The 21194-nt window shown below is 39.9% G+C and overlaps 2 protein-coding genes across 6 annotated transcripts; both read left to right on the top strand.

Annotated features, from left to right (window-relative positions):
- The first annotated feature begins 1157 nt into the window (after positions 1-1157).
- On the top strand, positions 1158-9609 carry LOC120815547 (cell adhesion molecule CEACAM2-like). 5 transcript variants are annotated; one of them, XM_078095023.1, is made up of 10 exons: positions 1158-1316; positions 1705-2028; positions 6101-6373; positions 6476-6742; positions 7249-7342; positions 7770-7801; positions 7935-8006; positions 8155-8232; positions 8438-8494; positions 8773-9609. In XM_078095023.1, the coding sequence occupies exons 1-8, from the start codon at positions 1280-1282 to the stop codon at positions 8202-8204; spliced, it is 1149 nt and encodes a 382-aa protein (XP_077951149.1). In that variant the 5' UTR covers positions 1158-1279; the 3' UTR covers positions 8205-8232; positions 8438-8494; positions 8773-9609. The 5 variants fall into 5 exon arrangements, with proteins under 5 accessions (XP_077951149.1, XP_077951145.1, XP_077951147.1 ...); XM_078095019.1 differs by having other exon boundaries at positions 1161-1316; positions 7770-7807; XM_078095021.1 differs by lacking the exon at positions 8438-8494 and having other exon boundaries at positions 1161-1316; positions 7770-7807; positions 9048-9609.
- A 1032-nt stretch (positions 9610-10641) lies between these two features.
- Positions 10642-20862, top strand: LOC120810415 (cell adhesion molecule CEACAM5-like). The gene is made up of 12 exons (XM_078094150.1): positions 10642-10910; positions 11060-11386; positions 12937-13209; positions 13312-13578; positions 13663-13747; positions 14073-14110; positions 14609-14647; positions 18599-18919; positions 19339-19617; positions 20078-20326; positions 20491-20558; positions 20652-20862. Exons 1-11 carry the CDS (start codon positions 10865-10867, stop codon positions 20553-20555), a joined length of 1989 nt encoding a protein of 662 aa, XP_077950276.1. The 5' UTR covers positions 10642-10864; the 3' UTR covers positions 20556-20558; positions 20652-20862.
- The last annotated feature ends 332 nt before the right edge of the window (positions 20863-21194 follow it).

The following is a 21194-nucleotide window of genomic DNA, read 5'->3' as shown; positions in this document are numbered from 1 at the left end:
TGGTTGTGTCTGATGGCGGTTGTGTCTGATGGTGGTTGTGTCTGATGGTGATTGTGTCTGATGGTGATTGTGTCTGATGGCGGTTGTCCATGCATGCAAAGGTCCTAACGTACACCTGGGTTACTACTCGCAACATTTGAATCATTTCTGCTGTAGGAATTTAATGAATTGTACATATTTTTACACAACATTTATTGCATTCTGTCCATCCCGGGAGAGAGATCCTCCCTAAGATTTTCCTTTTTATCTCACATCGAAGGGCATTTTATCTGTTGGAGAATTTTTTCTTTGCTGTCGTGAGGTTTCGGGACAGGGAATGTCGCAAATTTGTAATTTGTGATTTTGGGCTACAAAATAATAATAAAATCATGAATTGAATTGAATGGAAAATACATACATGAATGTTTGAGTCATTGTATGATATCGTGAACAGACAAAACACTAGTTTCGATTCAGCTTTTATGAACTTTTTTTTGTTTTTTTTGTCTGCACTTTTTTAAAATTTTTACTTGTGAATTGATACGATTGAGTTTGTTGAGTCTTTTTTTAAAGATAGAAGAGGGGTAACAAAATAAAGAAACTCATAATAATGAATAAAAAATAAACATACATTTCAGCCCCATTTTGTTGTAATGCATCATGGATCTAGATATATTTTCAAAAAATAAGATTTGACCAGCAGGTGGGGCAATTGGATATTTAATGAGATGTTTGACTAAAATTTTAAAGAAGCACAAGCAGAAGGTCAGAGGATCACACGGTATGTGTGTGCGTATGTGTGTGTTTTTAATCTCCGAGTGCCATGAATGTCTGTATGACCAAAGTGGACGACAAACCTGCCAAACAACAGACTAACATTGATACAGAGACTACAGAATATTATGGCAAAGAACAGCTACAACAGTCATACAACAAGCCACTGTGGTGGAAGATCTTCTCTTATACAATCAGGAATCAGTTTCTTGTGAATCAAAGCTGGTGTCGTGGAACTTTCTCAAAAATTAAATGTAATAAAACATTATGGCGTCATATTTTACCATTTATACCACACACTGCATTCGACTTTGTCACCAGTGGTTGATGATACAGTGAGTTAATGATCAACTAGAGTGCAGACAAGTGGACCTTATGAGGATGTAACATGACTTCACTTCCTGCACATAACTTCCTTGTTCTACCTTCATATAATTAAATCAGCCCTCTTTGAAAATGGAAACGCTAAGTGAAGGAGTGTGATCCTGCTTTTTCTCTTACTCATAGTAATAAAACGACAGAAGAAATGGAAATAGCGGTGATCATCCTGATGGCCATGTCAGGTGAGCTCTTATGATACAGCAGATACAAGTGACTATTATTATTATGATTATCAAGGTTCCTCTGTTGCTCTATGTGGTAAGACACATTTTACCAACAAAGGCTCAAAGAGGAGTTTCTGTGCAGCTCTTTATTGACAGCTTTGTTAACAACTACTGCAGCCTTTCATCACTTTGATGATCACTTTAACTATTGAGTAAGTATCTATTTCTGTTCGTAGCGAAGACAACATTTTAAAAAATACTTCCATAGCCAAAACTGAGCTATGAAAAGATGCTTCCCATAGGCAGAGGTGTACTGTGTAAAACCTTCTGAGGGAGAATAGTTGTTTAGTCTGCTAACGATTTGTGTTTTGGGTAGTTTTTTAGTCCCTGTAAATGTCTCCACCAGGTTTGACCAAAGGAGCTGGTGTGCTTCCAGGTCCTCTGAACGCAGCTGTGGGAGAGACAGTGATGTTCAGCACAACTCTGACTCCACCAGAAATACCATTTCTAACAGTGAGGTGGAGATTTGGTGAGAAGGTAATACTTGATTACAATACCACTAGTGCCAACATCCCTCATCCGGAGTACGAGGGCAGGATCACTCTCTTCATATCTACTGGATCTCTGGAGCTCAGGAACGTGACTTCTAACGACAGTGGACAGTACAGCGTTATCATCATTACAGGTGCAGGACAAATACAGGATGGGAACACAGAACTGGGCGTACATGGTGAGGACATTTCATTTGTTGTTTTTTATTTGGGTGGAGATGCATGAGAGTTGGGTGATAAATGAATAATTGTGTTGGGTGATTTCAAATTAGATTAATTCAAACAGATGTTAAAATGATAATGATGACATAATAACATAATAACTGATATTGAGACAAAACAAGCAAATCAACTTTAAGAAAGCTTTTCTTTTTTGTCAAACTAATGTTTCCAAAAGCAAGAGTAAACTGTTATTGTAAATATTTTTTGGGGATTGGTAATGATGTTTAGGGTAATTTAAGGGCAATACCAAAGTGTAATTTAAATATTTGTCTTGGCACACAAATCACCTGCCACTAGATCAAATCGCAGCAGCTGTGTTAACCACTGGTTTTAATAGACAACATCACCCAGTCCTGGATTGTCTCCAATGGCTCCCTGTTTGTGTTAGAATTGAATCTGAGATAAACTTTAAACACTGATGAAATCAACATTCTGAAAAAACGTGGTTACACTGTGGAACATCTTTTAAATCAGGGGTCTTCAACTCAAAAGAGGTCCAGTTAGAGGTTCCGACAAAATGTCACTCCAAGCTATTTTGAAAAGTTAAGAGCTCTGTGGGACGGTTTAACTTGAATGCAATTGCACAACTGTCTTTTTTTATCTTTTGGTCCGTATCCGGATGGAATGGCTTCTGGGACGCGGTCCGCCATTTAGGGACCTCTGTTTTAAATACACCTGTATACTCAAATACATTGCTACACAACAGCTTTGCTTAGTGTGCTTTTCACTTGACATCGATCCAATTCAAAATCTTCCGACCACTCGAAGCGCTTTAACGCTACATGACATCATTCACCCGTTCACACACTGATGACAGGAGCAACCACACACAAGGCCGCCTGCCCATCAGTTACTAACATTCACTCACTGTAGTCACTAACAGAGCCGGGGATCGAATCGCCGATTCTCTAAATAAACGATGACCTGCTCTCCACTGAGCCACAGTTATGTGGTGGCAAACATCAAAACATTCTATTGTCATCCATAGTTCCAGTTTCTGATGTCACGGCAACAGCCAGCAGCAGGGACTTGCAGGAGGACACCTCTGTCCGTCTCTCCTGCTCCTCCTATGGAGCCTCTCTGTCTTTCTTCTGGCTCAACGGCAGCTCTCAGCTTACAGCCGGAGACAGAGTTCAGCTCAGTGACGAAGGCGCAAATGTCACAATTAATGTGACGCGCTACGACCAGGGAACATTCAGGTGTCGTGTGTTCAACCTTGTCAGTGAAGCCACGAGTGATCCAATAAGCCTCTCCATCAGCTGTGAGTTACTGACCTGCACGCTCACTTCTTCATCCGGCAACATCTGGATGCAAACCCAGATAGAAAAGTTTAGATCTAGTGAGGAAAGGTCTTTCCTCTGACTTCTGTCTACATTGTATTGTCCAAAGTATTAGAAACACATTTTTCAGGCTCATGAAATGAATTAATCTACATCACAAAGTCAACAAAATGATACAGACTGTTTCATTTAGAAATTGTTTGACACAGACTTGTTCTGTTATATTTATAGACTTTTTATTATTTTGTTGACTTGACACATGAAAATGCAGTTTTGCATTCTCACTTTTTGCTTTTGTTTACCCTACATGCCGTTTGTCCAGAAAATATTAATTTGACAATATCTCCGTCACTTGAGCACTATGATGAAGGATCAGAAATCAGGCTGACGTGCTCATCTGAGTCCAGACCTGCTGCCCAATTTATGTGGTTTCTAAATGGGACCATGCTAACTGCTACTGAACCAGAGCTCAGTCTGGTGAATTTTCAGGAGAACCAGAGTGGGAACTACTGCTGTCAAGCCTTGAACGACAAAACTCTGAGATCAATACAATCTCAGCCTGCAGCCGTCTCTGTACTGAGTAAGTTTCAATGGAAGTTTTGTTTGATGGATATAAAACCAACAGGATGTACCTGTGATGATATCCGATGACATCTTAAGCTGGGAAATGTAGTTTTCTGGAGATGACGGAAATAGAAGCGAGAAGACAGAAAACAGCCCTTCTCGTGCAGCTCTCCCGTGCTAAGCACCTCCCATTAGACAGCAGCCAGATGCTCTTGACGGCACAACTTCTTTTTCAACATAAAGAATTTAGCAAAAGGCCAATCCATCTTATTTGAGATTTTTTTTATTTTATTGGGTTGCTTTGCAATCTATACTGCAAACAATGGAATAGGAAACCTTTACGACCATTAAGTCAGGCTTTTCACCAACCTGTATGTGTGCGTGCATCTGCATTGTGCAACAGTTTTTTGGTACGTCTCTGTGAAATGATCTGCTATTGCTCATAGTGTCCCTTCAGCAGGTTTTCTAGAGTCTGAAACAAGAATAAGAGTTTTAGACGTAAAAACAAAAACGGCTTTAAAAAAACATTTAGGAAAAAAAGCGCTTTAACGCTACATGACATTATTCACCTGTTCACACACTGATGACAGGAGCAACCACACACAAGGCCGCCTGCCGATCAGTAACTAAAATTCACTCACCGTAGTCAACAACAGAGCCGGGGATCAAAAACATACAAATTAAATATGTACAGCATTATTTTAAGGTGTATTTATGTAACTGCCCTTCAAATAACAGTTGGACAGTATTAGAAATGGACAGTTAAATATAGGGCATCATTTTGTAGCTTTACATTCACTTGGACAGAAACACAACTCCAAATGTTACTTTGCATGTTCTGCATGTCTAACCTAAATGTCTGCTACATAAACATCAACAACGACAACGTGTTAATGTTGTGTTTATGGATAACAACATCTATAGAGACCTGTGGTCAAAACAATGAAACAATGACATTTAGTCAAGCTTCATCTGTATTTAGAGTCAATCTCTATAATAAGTAGCTGCTTTGCATTTATTCAGTGTGTGAACTGACTTTATTTTTCTAAGAAGTCAATGATTTTTCTAAACTATAAAATGGTCATAACTGTGTCTGACAGTCTGTTGTCATGTTGATTGTGGTGATGGACTGTTACGCACTTCTCTAAAGAGAGGATACCGTAACACGCCATTACACGTGAGCTGGCAGCAAGGTGGGTGAGGTGAAAAAATTGTGTGGGCGCACAAGCAGGACCAACAAAACACAGTACCGTTTAAACGAGGTTTATTTCACCTATAATACGGTAGTGGGGGAAAAGGGGCTGAGCGGAGCCAAAGCAAAGAAATTAACCAATGAAAAAGACCCCTAACCTATCTAAACACAATCTGCTAAACTCTCTATGATAAATACAGGGGGTGGTCCGCCCAGGTCTTACCTAGTGTATATAGACAGAGGTTTATCTACGGGTAGTATGTAAACCCCAGGGTCTCTTACCTACACACTCCCATTGTGCGGTCCCCTTTTCCCTGGGACAACTGAAGAAACAAAAAATGAATAGTACACACAACGTGATAACAGACAGAATAACAATAACTTAACCTTCACCAGTTCAAATGACCAAATACATACGTAAAAACAAAACAAAAGAACTGTCACTTTAACACAGCTCCGCTCAAAACAGTAGTTCCTTCCAAGAGTTCCAAAAGCACGTAACATGGACCCAAAAGCTGAAAACGGGAGAAAAGGTTCAACAGTCTTTATTATAGAGAACGGGGGTTTCCTTGTGGAGAGCAGGCGGGGGGAATGGTCGGCAGGGTGGAGCAGGTTGAGTCCAGAATGCAGGTTACGGGGAATCCAGAGTAGAGTATGGACCTGAGGCTGAGGCAAACAAAGAGCATTAACAGGTGGCACGATAGCAGCGCGTCTAAGCCTTTGCATAAGTTCCAGGTTTGCAAACTGACGATCTGTCGGGGACTGAGTGGAAGAATATAAAGCCTGGAGCTTGATTGGTGAATGCCTTTCAGCTGTGCAGGTCAAATGGTGGGAGGGGCACCGCAGGTGTGTGGACAGAATGACACATGACGTGTTACAAAGTCGTTACGTCTGCGTCATTCAAGTTCCTTTGAAAGGTTTTAGTCAGACAATTCACAGTAAAAGTTACTTTTGTTCCTTCCTCATATTGTTCATACTTCTTGTTCCTAACAGAGAGAATATCAGGTGCTTCTGTCATATCAGAAACAAACCTGTCGATTGAGGGGAACTCTTTCAACTTGTCATGTGACGCTGATGGCTCGATGATCTCCAGAGAGTGGAAGAAGGACGGCGTGAAGCTGACTCCAGATGACCACCTGTCACTTCAGGAGAACAACAGAGTGCTGACTTTCAACAGCCTCAGTAGAAAAGACACCGGAGTTTATTTATGTAACGTCACCAACCCTGTGAGCCAAGAAGAAGCTGAATACAAGATGGTTGTTTACTGTGGGTAACAAGCTACACATTTAATGAATAAATAAATGACTGTGGAATATTGAAATATGTTGTTTAAAGCCGCTTAAAGAACTACAAATATCTGTTTTTCAGATGGACCAGAAAATGTTCAAATCAAAGGTCCAAGTGACATTGATTTGAAAACGACGTTAACATTAACTTGCTCTGCGGAGTCCGTACCTGCTAGTTACACCTGGATGCTGAACTCGACAGAGATACACAATTCTGCCGTTTACACTAAAGACAACACTGAACCGTCTGATGGCGGCAACTACATCTGTGAAGTGAAAAATTTTGTAACTGGGAGAACATCGTCAGCGCTCCATGGATTGTCTGTCACCGGGGCGCCTGGTCTGTCAGGTACCAAGATGTTGCTGATTTTGTTGATGCATTTGATTATTGAAGTGACTCATAGGGTTTCACGTCTCATCATCTTAAGTGCAGTCGGCTTCCTCAAGGTGTTTCTTACTGTCCACACATGCTGGTAGCAGCTCATGTAGCATCACCACACCAGCCTCGTGCAAATATGAGGAGCACTTTACTGACGTGTGGTAACCTTCTCCTCACCCCTCACTCCAAGATCTTAATTTTCATTTTCCAACTTGTTACTTTTGTCATCCTGATAAACAGACACTTTTTAATCGATCGAAGAGGGCCAGGCACTTTAAACCAATCGGTTCTCAGCTGCTTTCTGCCCAAAAAGGATGTAGAACTCTGACAATTTGCTTTGAAGGGATCATTTCACTATTTTGACCATTTCAATTTCCCCTCTTGTGATTATTTTTAAGATTTTACAAATAGCTGATATTTCTAAAGGAATTGGTTGTCTGATTTATTTTTCTTTTCACTTAACGACGGCTCTGCAGGTCTTTCAGTTGGGGCCATTTCTGGAATAGTTATCCTTTGTTTAGCAGCTTCTTCTGCAGGGGCAGGTGGAGGCTACTATATTTATAAGAAAAAGTAAGAATTTGAGCTTTTATCATGATTTTAGTATAAATAGATGAAGGAAAGTTGAAGCCTTACTTAACATTGACCTAACTATGATCTCTTATAATTAAACTTATGAGAGAAGTACAAGATGCAAAGATGCATTGTTTTAGATTAAGGCCATTCTTAACATTTTCACTGGATGTCGATATAATATATTTTTATATATAAAAATATAATTTTGGTCACCTTCACATTTTTTTATAATTTAAAATGTACTTCAAGAAGTTAAATACTTAGTTGATTGTTTTTTAGCAGTTTTATTCATTTAAATAAGTAAACAATCTTGCATTATAGTCTTAAAAATTCCTCCGGAACACAATACAGATTACAGCTGGCATTTTGAGTTGCATCTTAAGGTACGGCCACATTTTAACAATGCTTTATTTCTAATATTTAGAATCAACAAGAAAGCTACGCCCCGTCCAGAAAGTAACGGTTTGTATTTCTCTTATCAATACTGTGTAATATTTACTGTGCATATATATATGAAACTATATATATATGTGTATATTGTATGTGATTAATGTGGCCGGGATTAATGCGATAACATTTTCTAACGCAGTTAACGCTTCACACCGGCGAGCTGAGTGGGCGGAGCCTAATTCTCCCAGAACGGACGTTGTTTGTACAACAGGTCAGCAGTATAAATGAGTTTTGGGATTTTAGTTGAGACACCTGCTTGACAAAGACTTGCCTTTGCTTGCCGCTGTCACAAGGAGGATCTCGGCCCTGCTGACATCTACCCTAATCAGATGTAACAAACCTTTTTGTTTTATGACTAGAACAAGAAGGATCTGTGTACGAGAACACGAAAAACATATATGAAAACTGAACTCAACAATCGTCTATTGCTTAAAAAGGTGAGTTTTTTTAATTTATTAATCTGATGTGGTAAAAAATAGATGATTGGATTTTATAGGAAAATACACCTAGAATGTTGTTATGGAAATATTTTAACACAGCTTATATAAGGAAATGACAGCATGAAACACTCACTGAACTCTTGGAACATACAGTTGATCAGAGCCAAAACACCACAAGTAACATTTCCCTTTTGTCCAGCAGGCTACTTGAAAGACAAAGAGCTCCACAACAAGACGACACATTTATCAGACACAACATAATTATTACCTTATTCATCTCAACAGTTAATGTGTTAGTAAAGATTTCTTAATCCTCTAATAGACAGAAAAAGTGGTATTTCTGCTGCATTTACTGTCAAAAGCCATTCCAATTTTCACTGTCCATTAATGTAGTGAGTCTTTACCAGAGCTTTGTTGCTGAGAACTACATCAGGGCCCCGTTCCTCGTACGTGGCTGACAGTAGTGGTGTAGTCTACGTGATACGCAGGTCTACGCCGTATAGCCACTAACAAAAGCTCGATGATACGTAACAACATCGCTGTGACAGAACGTTGTAACCTCTCATTCAGAAATTCAGCCCGTCTGTGTTGTGAAGCACTTTGGATCTTTGGGGCTACCGTGCCCTCCATCTGACGCAACGTCGTTACTAAGCAACAACACGTTGTTTGGCGGTCAGTTTTTGCGCGGTATTTCCTTTCCCGCAACTAGTCAGAGTCAGAGCCATTGTCTATCAGGGAGTTTGTACAAAGTTTAAAAGTAACCACATAGGTCCAGTCTACACATCTCACAACTCTTTGCTGTTCTGGCTCAGGAATAGTGGAATGAGCTCTCTGATGACATCAGGACCGCAGAGAGCCTTCACATCTTACAGGACACACCTCTTCAGACTATGACTTGACTAAAAACACAATACAAATTCTAGCACTTAATCTGTACTTTTAATGGCTGTTATCTATAACAAGATGTAAATAGGCTTATTTAATGAGATTGCACTTTCTTGTTCTTTTTAGTTTGTATCCTTATGGTTGAAATGCACTTATTGTAAGTCACTTTGGATAAAAGCGTCAGCTAAATGACATGTAATGTTTCACTGCTTCAAATGATCAAATTTCTGATTATGAGTAATAGACATATACTGATCCGCCCATACACACACTTACACATTTAACTTGTCTGTGATACTTTGTCGGGCAGGGGGCAGTGTGAGTTTTTGCCTTGATTATTCAATTCAATTCAAGATAGTTAAAATAATAATAGATAAATAAATCACATAACAATGACAATTGAAATAAAGCATTGAATGTGTCAATTGATATTCAGAAACTATGATGTATGTTGGTCTGTATTCAATAAACACTTTGTGTAGATCCTCAGTGCCTTCTGTATCACTGCCTCTGAATACCACAGAAAAACATGTACATCCACAAAAACATTAAGACAGACAGCACATTTCACCTTGTTGATCTTCTCTGGGATGAGTCAGGTCCTTCGATCACTTCTGTAGAAGATCTCTGCAGACGCAACCACGTAGAGCTCTCACTTTAGAGTCACAATATGCTAAGCTTAGACTCAGCTTATTTTGTTGTAATGCATCATGGGGATCTTCATATATTTTCAAAAAATAAGGGAAAGTTTGACCAGCAGGTGGAGCAAGAGGATATTTCATGACATCCCTGTCAAATTTTGTGGCAGTCCATCAAACCGCTTTTAGATAATTGACTAAAATTTGAAAGAAACACGAGCGGAAGGTCAAAGGATCACGCAGTATGTGTGTGCGTATGTGTGTGTTCTAAATCTCAGAGTGCCATGAATGTCTGTGTGACCAAAGTGGACGCAGAGTTGAGGTTCAGCTTTTATTTCCCAACAAAAAACGCAGGGAAGGCCCTGGGAACAAAAACTTCTCCGAAGAGGGATGAACAGGGAAATGCTCTGGCAAAACAAAGAGCTGAATAGAAAACAAATGCAAAACCAAAATCTCTCTTACAGAGGAAATAACCAAACAATGAATCACAAAAAAAGGGCTCTAAACTAAATTAAGGAAGTGTGGAGCAATAAGCGGCACAAAGCCAACTAAGGAGTCCACAACGTGGCTTGGGGTAAACAAAACTATGACCTTGGCTTAATTATTTCATGAGGCGGGTGTGCAAGGCGAAAGGGCATGGCACACTGGCACAGGACGAGGGGAGACACAGACTACAAGTACACATGAGGGAAGTGTGGGAACAGGTGGACACAATCAGGAATCAGGGAAGACAATCAGACTGGTGACACATGAGGAGGGGCCAGGAACCTGAGACGAGACAAGAGTTCATTTTCAAAATGAAGTCACAAAACAAACATGGAGACAGGACAAAAACCCAACTTGACATTCAGGTGTGACAGAATAGCTACACAAGGCCTACAACAAGTCACACACTTCATTTAACTTCATAACTTGTGGTTAATGATATAGTGTGTTAATGGACTTTACAGGCCTACAAGGAAGGAAAAAATAAACATTCCACATAACTTCCTTGTTCTACCGTCATATATTTATAACAGCCCCCTTTATTTTAAAAATGGAAAAGCTGAGTGAAGGAGTGTGATCTTGATTTTTCTCTTGTCATAGTCAATAGTTCCGCAGAAGAAATGGAAATAGCGGCGATTCACTTCATCATCCTGATGGCCATGTCAGGTGAGCTCTTACCACATGATACACAGATACAAGTGACTATTATTATTATTATGATTATCAAGGTTCCTCTGTTGCTGTTGCTGTCATAGTTGTTTAGTCTGCTAACGATTTGGGTTTTGGGTCTTGATCCCTGTGAATGTCTCCACCAGGTTTGACCAAAGGAGCTGGTGTGCTGTCAGATGGTCCTCTGAACGCAGCTGTGGGAGAGACAGTGGTGTTTAACCCAACTCTGACTTCATCAGAAACACTAATTCATGTGTTGTGGATATTTGGTGATAATATAATAATTGAATACAATACCTATGGTCCCAACAACACTAATCCGGAGTACGAGGGCAGGATCTTCATATCTAATGGATCTCTGGAACTCAGGAACGTGACTTCTAATGACAGTGGACAGTACAGCGTTATCATTACATTAATTGTTCGAGATGGAGGAAAGGTAGCGGTAGGGGTCACAGAACTGGACGTTAATGGTGAGCACATTTCACATGTTGTTTTGCATTTGGGTGGAGACAAAGCATGAGAGTTGGGCGATGAATAAATAATTGTGTTTAGTGATTTTAAATTAGATCAATTTAGAGGTTCTTACCAGCCAAAACAGATATTAAGATGATATTACATAATGACATAGCTATTTAATACTAAGACAAAACAGGCAAGTAAACTTTATGTAAGCTTTTCTTTTTGCCAAACTAAATTTCAAACCCAAGAACAGTTATTCTAAATGTTATTTTCTTTCCAGGTTTTGGGAGTAGTTTCCCTCTGATAAGGACATTTGAGGTCTATAAATCATACATTGACTATAATTAAATATTTGTCATGCACCTGCCACTAGTTCTGATCGCAGCAGCTGTGCCCTGGATTCTCTTCAAGGGCTCCCTGTTTGTGTTAGAATCGATTCTAAAATTTTACGGATCACGTAAAATTTTGGGGCCACGTATGGTTGTGGCCCTAAAATATGTAGAGGAACTGTTGATCCCCTATTTGCCAGCGAGGGCCCCTCCTCAGGTGGGAGCTTTTTGTTTAAAAACTAAACACTAACAGAGCCGGGGATCGAATTGCTGATTCTGATTGACGGACGATCCTGCTCTCCACTGAGCCACAGTTATGTGGTGGCAAACATTAACTAAACATTCTTACGGGACTTGGTGGAGGACACCTCTGTCCGTCTGTCCTGCTCCTTCTCTGAATCCTCTCTGTCTTTCCTAATAGAAACAACCAAACATAAATGCTTTTCCATTCAAGAGACATCAGTTGATTGAGCAGAAAAAACAAAGGCTCACAACGCCAAATGTGTGAGGTTGTTAAAATATGAATAAACTCATCATCTTAAGTGCAGTCGGTTCCTCAAGGTGTTTCTTACTGTCCACACATGCTGGTAGCAGCTCATGTAGCATCACCACACCAGCCTCATGCAGATATGAGGAGCACGTTACTGACGTGTGGTAACCATCATAATTTTCCTTTTCCAACTTGTTATCTTTTTACTTTTCTCATCCTGATAAAAAGACACTTTTTAATCGATTGAAGAGGGCCAGGCACTCTAAACCAATCGGGTCTCAGCTACTTTCTGCCCAAAGAAGATGTAAAATTCTGACAATTTGCTTTGAAGGGATCATTTCGCTAGTTTGGCCATTTCTATTTTCCCTCTTGTGATTATTTTTAAGATTTTACAAATAGCTGATATTTCTAAATTAATTCGTTGATTGATTTATTTTTCTTTTCACTTAAAGACGGCTCTGCAGGTCTTTCATTTGGGGCTATTTCTGGAATAGTTATCCTTTGTTTAGCAAAAGTAAGAATTTCCCCTTTTATCATGATTTAAAAGATTTATCACCAACTGTGCAGGTCAAATGGTGGGAGGGGAACCGCAGTTGTGTGGACAGAATGACACTTGACGTGTTACAAAATTGTTACGTCTGCGTCTTTCAAGTTCCTTTAAAATGTTTTTGTCAGACAATTCACAGTAAAAGTTACTTTTGCTCCTGTTCCTCATATTGTTCATACTTCTTGTTCCCAACAGAGAGAATATCAGGTGCTTCTGTCACATCAGAAACAAACCTGTCGATTGAGGGGAACTCTTTCAACTTGTCATGTGACGCTGATGGCTCGATGATCTCCAGAGAGTGGAAGAAGGACGGCGTGAAGCTGACTCCAGATGACCACCTGTCACTTCAGGAGAACAACAGAGTGCTGACTTTCAACAGTCTCAGTAGAAAAGACACCGGAGTTTATTTGTGTAACGTCACCAACCCTGTGAGCCAAGAAGGAGCTGAATACAAGATGGTTGTTTACTGTGGGTAACAAGCTACACATTTAATGAATAAATAAATGACTGTGGAATATTGAAATATGTTGTTTAAAGCCACTTAAAGAACTACAAATATCTGTTTTTCAGATGGACCAGAAAATGTTCAAATCAAAGGTCCAAGTGACATTGATTTGAAAACGACGTTAACATTAACTTGCTCTGCGGAGTCCGTACCTGCTAGTTACACCTGGATGCTGAACTCGACAAAGATACACAATTCTGCCGTTTACACTAAAGACAACACTGAACCTTCTGATAGTGGCATCTACATCTGTGAAGTGATGAATAATGTGACTGGGAGAACATCGTCAGCGCTCCATGGATTGTCTGTCACCGGGGCGCCTGGTCTGTCAGGTACTGAGATGTTGCTGATTTTGTTGATGCATTTGATTATTGAAGTGACTCATAGGGTTTCTCGTCTCATCATCTTAAGTGCAGTTGGGGCCATTTCTGGAATAGTTATCCTTTGTTTAGTAGCTTCTTCTGCAGGAGCGGGTGGTGGCTACTATATTTATAAGAAAAAGTAAGAATTTCCCCTTTTATCATGATTTATTGTTTTAGATTAAGGCCATTCTTAACATTTTCACTGGATGTCGATGAAAATGTATTTTTATCTATAAATATAATGTTGATTACTTCATTTTTTTTTTTAATATAAAATGCATAACTACTTCAAGAAGTTAAATACTTGAGATTGTTGTTTATGAGTTTTATCAATTTAAATAAGTAAACAATCTTGCATTAAAGTCTTAAAGTCCTCCGGAACACAATACAGATTACAGCTAGCATTTTGAGTTGAATCTTAAGGTACGGCCACATTTTAACAATGCTTTATTTCTAATATTTAGAATCAACAAGAACGCTACGCCCCGTCTGGAAAGTAAAGGTTTGTATTTCTCTGTTTTAACTCATCCTGCACAGCACACGGTCTGCAGAGGACCAACACTGTGTCCCTAAAAGACCGTGTTTTGGAAACGTCCTGGCTAAATGTTGGGAGATTGTTGGCACTTCAAACACAGTCATCAAATAATGGAGAGTTGAGAGCAAAGTGCACGAGAACAGCAGGAAGATCCACCTGGTGGAATACTGCCTTGGAGATGATCCAATGGGTGTAGTTTTGTGTTTAAATTAACAATTAAATACTGTATCTGTGTCTAAAACACACACTTTCTAAAGTGATCACCTGTTACTTGTAAGATTTAGTCTTTAGAAGAAAAACTTTTATCGCAATTATTGAATTTCAAAATGTCTGATTAATAAGTTATTTGTTTGAATCTATTGGCAGTCCTAATATATTCATAGCATACCATAAATATTCTGTATACACATACATATGCATATGTGCATATAAATAATCAGATAAACCTTTTTGTTTTTTGCCTAGAACTAGAAGTATCTGCAGACGAAAACACATTCAACATATATGAAAACTGAAGAAAAAACATTGTCTAACCCTTAAAAAGGTGAGTTTTTAAATGTATTAATCGTATGTGGTAGAAAATAGATGATTTGATTTTATAGGAAAATGCACAGAGAGGTTGTTATGGAAATAATTGAACACGGCTTATATAAAGAAATGACAGCATGAAACACTTTTAACATACTGTACAGTTGATCAGAGCCAAAACACCACGAGTAACATTTCCCTCTTCACTTATTGTCCTGCAGGCTACTTGAAAGACAAAGAGCTCCACAACAAGACGACAAATTTATCACAACATAATTGTTACCTTATTAATCTCAACAGTTAATGTGTTTGTAAAGATTTTTTATTGGTATTTCTGCTGCATTTACTGTCAAAAGCCATTCCAATTTCCACTGTCTATTAACGTAGTGAGGCTTTACCAGAGCTTTGTTGCTAAGAAGTACATCAGGGCCCCGTTCCTCGCACCGAGCTAACTGAGTTAGCCGGATAATTTTCAGGATATGATTACATAGATCAGGCTTTTCGGTTCCACGAAGAAATTTGGCAAAATCACCATAGCAGGACATCAGAGATCACAAAGATCCGTTATGACATCACAATGACGTCCCGTACGAGCGCCATCGATGCTGCCGACAAGGGATCACTTATTTAGAAGAAGACCTACTCAAGCCCAATGTGGTGAACACCACACCACACCCACTGTCACTGTCCCACAGTCTCTCACACTGTCTCATACTGTCTCTCACACTGTCTCACACACTGTGCCACAGACTGTCTCTCACACTGTCGTATACTGTCTGTCACACAGTCTGACTCATACTGTCTCTCATACTTTTGCACACACTGTCTCTCATATGTTTGTACAGTGTTGCGATGCAGACAACATCCGGAAATCCGCTGCATTTCGTGCTGTTCGTAAAGCTCGTAAAATAAACAGTTTATTTGTTGCTTAATAAACTTCTGGATGTTGTTCGTTTCACTGCTTCAATTGATCGAATTTCTGATTATGAATAATAAATACTTACTGATCCGCCCACACATAGATTCACACACTTATGCATTCAACTTGTCTGCGATACTTTGGCGGGCTTGTAGCCCTCACAGGGTGCTAGTGTCAGTTTTTGCCGTGATTACTCAATTGAATCCATTTTATTTTGTATAACCCAAATCACAAATTTGCCTCAGAGGGCTTTCCACACATGTGATATACTCTGTCCCGAAATGCTCAGGAAAATGATTTAAATAACAAATATATAATTATTAAAACATTAAATAATAATAAATAAATACTTTGCATAACAATCACAATTGAGATAAAGTGTCAAAGAATGTGTCAATTGATATGTCAAGTGTTTTGTATTTTGGTGTGTATTCAATAAACACTTTGTGTAGATCCTCAGTGCCTTCTGTATCACTGCCTCTGAATACAACAGAAAAACATTTTCATAGATCCACAAAAACATTAAGACAAGCGGCACATTTCATGTGTTGATTTTCTCTGGAATGAGTCAGGTCCTTCAATCACTTCTGTAGAAGATCTCTGCAGACGCAACCATGTACTGCTCTCTAGAGTCACAATACGCTATATGAGCTTATATATATATATATATTGATATGTTGAACAGTCCGATGTAAATTAAGTTGAACATAAACCATACTTATTCTGAACTGTACTCAATTTAATCTTGACTTTTTTAATTGCTCTATCAAGTATTAAAATATCTTGAGTGTGTAACGAGGCCCTCAGGTCCAAAGCAAAGGTATTTATGGAGCCATAGCTGTATTGTATCTTTGACTATCATTATATTATTACTAGTACAAACACAAATCATTAATCTAAAAGTTGGGCGAGACCAGGACAAGGACAGACGAAGGTCACACGTTTGGCAGCCAATGAGGCTCAGTTTGGTGTTTTACTGCTTTTGAAAAACTGTCTCTTTAATATATAATTTTTGTATAAAGATTTTCTAAAAATGATCAGATTCAAATATGGTGTCTATATAATCATACAAAAAAACATGCATTACTAATTGCAAAACAAAAAAAAACAACCCTCAAAAACAAATTGAGTGATTGACTTAGAAGTCCTTTATCATGTCATGGCTCTGACACCAAAAATGATACCTTTACAATACAACGCGGCACTCTATTAACTCAGAAGCAGAGCTACAGCAGAATTTAATATCTAAGGCCTAATGAGTATAATGTCTGTCCTACGTCAAAGTGCTTTTCATAAACTACATTCCTGGTAACTGGTGTTTGTAAAAAAATGCACGCTGTTAAGGAACCTCTGTGATGATTATGATTTCTTGGCCTCCACTCATTTTGTATATTTTGATCCTGGGTGCTGGCTGGCGCTCCTGTGTTCTCAGGCTGGGCGGGACGGGCGCTCTCTCACTACCCTCGCCTGTGGCCAATCACCAATCACCATCGGGAGTTATAGCCTGCTGTCTCACAGGCCTCCTTGTCGGATCATTATCTCTCATCGACTCGACTCGACTCGACTCGACAGCACAGCGCAGCGCAGCGCAGCGCAGCGCAGCGCAGCGCAGCACGCTTACGCAGCCGTGGCGCAGTATCCTGCACGGCCGCCCACTCACGGCCCTCTCCTCACGAGCCTCTCGAGAAATAAATAATTTCTTTTTTGACCTCAAAACTTTGTCTCCGGTTCTGCTTTTGGATCCAGTCCTCAGCAACCCTAACAATCTCAATGTTTTCAAAAACAGCACTCTCTTGAAGTGTTTATGGTATTGAACAAAAGGGAAGGATTTGAATGCAAACTGCGTCTGTCTGTTGAAATGTGGTCGTCGTTTACATGACAGTAAACTTTACAGACTTGGAATGGCCAATGGATCCATTTAGAGCTCATAAAAACGCACAGATGTAGCGTCACCACCTATGTTAAGAATGCATTTTGTTTCACATAAAGCTGGTTTCTGGATTGGAGCACTCAATAGTGAACTTGGTGTTTAGAGTTGTGAACTTTCCAGTTTTGGAGTTCATGAGTTCAAGGAACAGTTAAGCTTGATTCTGGTTTGACTTTAGGAACACAACCAAATTAGCACCAACTTAGCCAAATTGCCTCCATTTCCCTCAGTGTGACAGCAGTGGTTGAGCAACATTATATTTATTATTATATTTACTTTCAGCTATTGAGAAGCCACAGTGACGTTTTTGACTTTTCACTTCCCGTTGTGCACATTTAAATGTCAGGAGTTATGGACACATGTGACACAGTTTGAATGTGTCATTGTTTCGATGTTTGGAATCAGTGTTGGAATTGTTACTAATCAGACTTTTATAATAAAAGAAAATACCGAAATAAGAAACGCACAAAGATTTAGAGGCACAGTATAACATATCTACATTTTAAAAAAGCAGTCTAGCAGCAGACCTTGGTTGTTGTTGGTGAAGCTGCCTGAGGGAGGTTAAGTGTCTCCTGGATGTCTTTGATCCTCCTGCTGGAGGAATGCTACGCCTCACTGACACTCCATCCTCTAAGAGACCCAAAAGCACTCACCGGCGAGCTCGTAAAACACACAGCGGGTCTCCACCAACACGCCTCGGCCTGCCGATGCGTAGTCGAATGAGCTCATCGGCATCTTCTGACTGAACTCAGACCCTCAGGAGTTTCGGTGTGTTTACACGGCGACATCGTAAACAGTATTTGTGCTTTTCATAACTGAGCATAGGGAAAGGGGGGGGGGGGGGTCCTGTGCTGTTGCTGTGTGAGGATAAAAGAGCAGGAGCGCCCGTGACCTTAGATTCCAGAGGGCACTGTGAGACAACACACATCAGTCCTTTGAGGGTTTCAAGATGCTCAGGAGGGTTGCTTGTTTGGCGCTTGTTTTATCAGGTAAACTGAAGCAAAATGATGTGGTTTTGTGTCACGCTTTTCTGATGTGCTGTATTATAACAAAATGCTAATTTTCTATTGTCTGTGATCAGGTTGGTGTGCGGGCGAGGATGTCCTACCCCCGGGGCCTCTGAGCGGAGCTGTGGCGGGCGCGGTGACGTTCTCCACTACGCTCAAACCTCCCCAGAGTCTGTTTCTCTCAGTCCGCTGGAGCTTCAAAGAGGACAACATCATCACCTCCACCAGCACCAACATCACTGATCCCAAATATGCCAACCGGATCTCGTTGGACCGCGCCACGGGCGCCCTGGAGCTCAGGAACCTGGTGCTGGCGGACACCGGGGAGTACACCGTAACCATCATACCGGACGCGGGGCTGCCCAAACAGGGGAAGACCACACTGAATGTGTATGGTGGGTTCAATGTTCTGATGGTAAAAGCACCTGTGAGGCGTTTTTAACACACTCAAAAGGATATCACATTATTAAAATTTTGATTCAGAAATATTAGTTTTAATCCATATTGCTTAATACAGCGAGACCTTTGGTGAAGAATGTGGTGGAACATTTTATTTAACCTATTACAGCAGTCTTGCAAAGAATGCAGCCTTTTCCAAGCTGATTGTATTACATTTTAAAAAAATTAAAAAGCGCTTGAATGTAATCCTCCACTTTTTTCACCCCTTTCTCATGGATTTAGAGGTAATAGTATAGTTGTCATGCCCACATGTAATGTGTGGAGCGAAAAAGGTTTCTTCTCAAGACAAAAAATCAAAGCGATTGATTCCCACATTCATCCTTTCATTCACTATGTTGACTTTGTGTTCGGTCAGCGCTGATAACTGAAGCGACCATCACCAGCAGCCCTGCAGCCATCTTGATAGAAGACAAAAGCTCGGCCAACCTCAGCTGCGAGGCCCTTGGCTCCATCAGCACCATTGAGTGGATGAAGGACAAGCGGCCGCTCCGTCCGAGTGGGAGGGTCACCTTCTCCGTGGACAACAAGACGGTGTTCCTGCAGCCAGTTCACAGCTCCCACCACGGCACCTACCAGTGTCGAGTCAGCAACCCAGTCAGCACCGTGACTGTGGCCCGAGATCTCACTGTCAACTGTGAGTACGGCTCACTCAAATCACTTGGGAAAACAAACAGGACTATTTTCAAAAAGACAATTGTGGGCATTTGTTAAAAACTTTGAAAATGTGCTCTAAAATGTGTTTGCATGTTATTAGTAGTATTAGTAGCAGTTATGCATGGCAATAAGAAAACTGCATAGCACTCAAGTAGTCTTGTTTATTCAGTGTAAAAATGTGACTTTAAACCTATATTTAAGTTACACAGACGACGCAATATTCAAGTATTAGCTTGATGTACATTTTCTCATAATACCACTTTGTACTCTTCGTACTTACTTTCACCACTTGTATTACATTTCTCTGATTACTTAAACACCTTAAATGGTGCAACATTGTACATGGAGGACTTTACTTGAAAGGGGTTATCAATTGCAAAGTGTCATATTAGTACTTTTATTAATGTTAGGGACCTTAATACTTTCTCCTCTCTGTGCAGTTGGACCACATAACATATCAATTATTGGACCATCAGCAGCAGCACCTGGCCAGAGAGTCGCACTGGAGTGCACAGCAGACTCCGTCCCACCAGCAAACTTCAGCTGGATGTTCAACGGCAACGACATGCGTGTGAATAACTCCGTGTACACCATAGAGCGGTTTGAGGTAGAACGCATGGGGAATTACACCTGCACTGCCAGAAATATGGTGACTATGCTGGAAAACTCCACAGTTCTGAACCTGAGAGGTGAGATGTCTCCTTTTAAATAGAGTCAAGAAAGTGATGCATTCATTCATTTGTAAATAACATGCATGTTTGTTAACTGTCATGGTTGTTTTGTCCGTGTCGTCTACATTTTAAAGCAAGCTTCCAAGTGCTGATGCTGCTTGTTTTTTCTGTACTTCATAAAGCATCCTGCAGTGCTCCCCAGTGGTCGTATTTATTGCTTCTCATCAGCGCAATAATCAGGAGTTAGCAGGTGAGATTATCTAAAAAAGATGGAATATCTGTCTTATCTATTAGTTCTTTCTAGATGTCATACTTATTTACATTGTACATTTGTTTTCTCCAGGTTCCTTCTCCGACGCATCGGGACCCTGATCAAAATCAATAAAAATGTTCTGCACAAGAAATGTTGATTTGACTCAATAGATATTGACGTCGCAGCTTGTCATCTGTGAGATGAATTGACAAATATCACATGGGAAAAACAATTATTATGTGAGTCTTTATTAAACAGACTTTGGCAGATGTAAGAGTACAAATAAACACCTGCGCTTTCATTTGGTCTCACAAAGAACAGCAGCTGATTTTCACACAGTAACTGGTACGTCAGATATTATCACTAGTTTAATTCCAAATGACACAGCGCTTTACAGTTAACAATAAAAAGACACTTATTCCTTCAAATTAGGAATTATTAGAAATTAGGATTTCCCATCTCCAGAAATCCTAATTGGAATCACCTTGATAAGACAGGACATGAGTAATACCTGGATTTGTGTTTTTTTATCAGTGCTCCACTCCAGTGTGGATTTTATAAAGGCTACTTGCAGATATCTCCTTATTGTCCACCTTCTGGCAGCCACGAGTCACAGACAGGACTTTTATTTTT

Source organism: Gasterosteus aculeatus, chromosome 20 (assembly GCF_964276395.1).
Source record: "Gasterosteus aculeatus chromosome 20, fGasAcu3.hap1.1, whole genome shotgun sequence".
In the NCBI taxonomy this organism is placed as follows: Eukaryota; Metazoa; Chordata; class Actinopteri; order Perciformes; family Gasterosteidae; genus Gasterosteus; species Gasterosteus aculeatus.
Note: the sequence above shows the minus strand (reverse complement) of the source record. Positions and strands in the feature narration are given on the sequence as shown.

Coding starts and splice junctions, on each gene's coding strand:
- LOC120815547 (XM_078095021.1), top strand. CDS start 1,280: ATGGAAATAGCGGTGATCATCCTGATGGCCATGTCAG. Junction 2,029..6,100: donor CACAGAACTGGGCGTACATG/GTGAGGACATTT, acceptor TGTTCCTAACAG/AGAGAATATCAGGTGCTTCT. Junction 8,007..8,154: donor GGACGTTGTTTGTACAACAG/GTCAGCAGTATA, acceptor TTTTATGACTAG/AACAAGAAGGATCTGTGTAC.
- LOC120810415 (XM_078094150.1), top strand. CDS start 10,865: ATGGAAATAGCGGCGATTCACTTCATCATCCTGATGGCCATGTCAG. Junction 11,387..12,936: donor CACAGAACTGGACGTTAATG/GTGAGCACATTT, acceptor TGTTCCCAACAG/AGAGAATATCAGGTGCTTCT. Junction 13,579..13,662: donor CGGGGCGCCTGGTCTGTCAG/GTACTGAGATGT, acceptor TCTTAAGTGCAG/TTGGGGCCATTTCTGGAATA.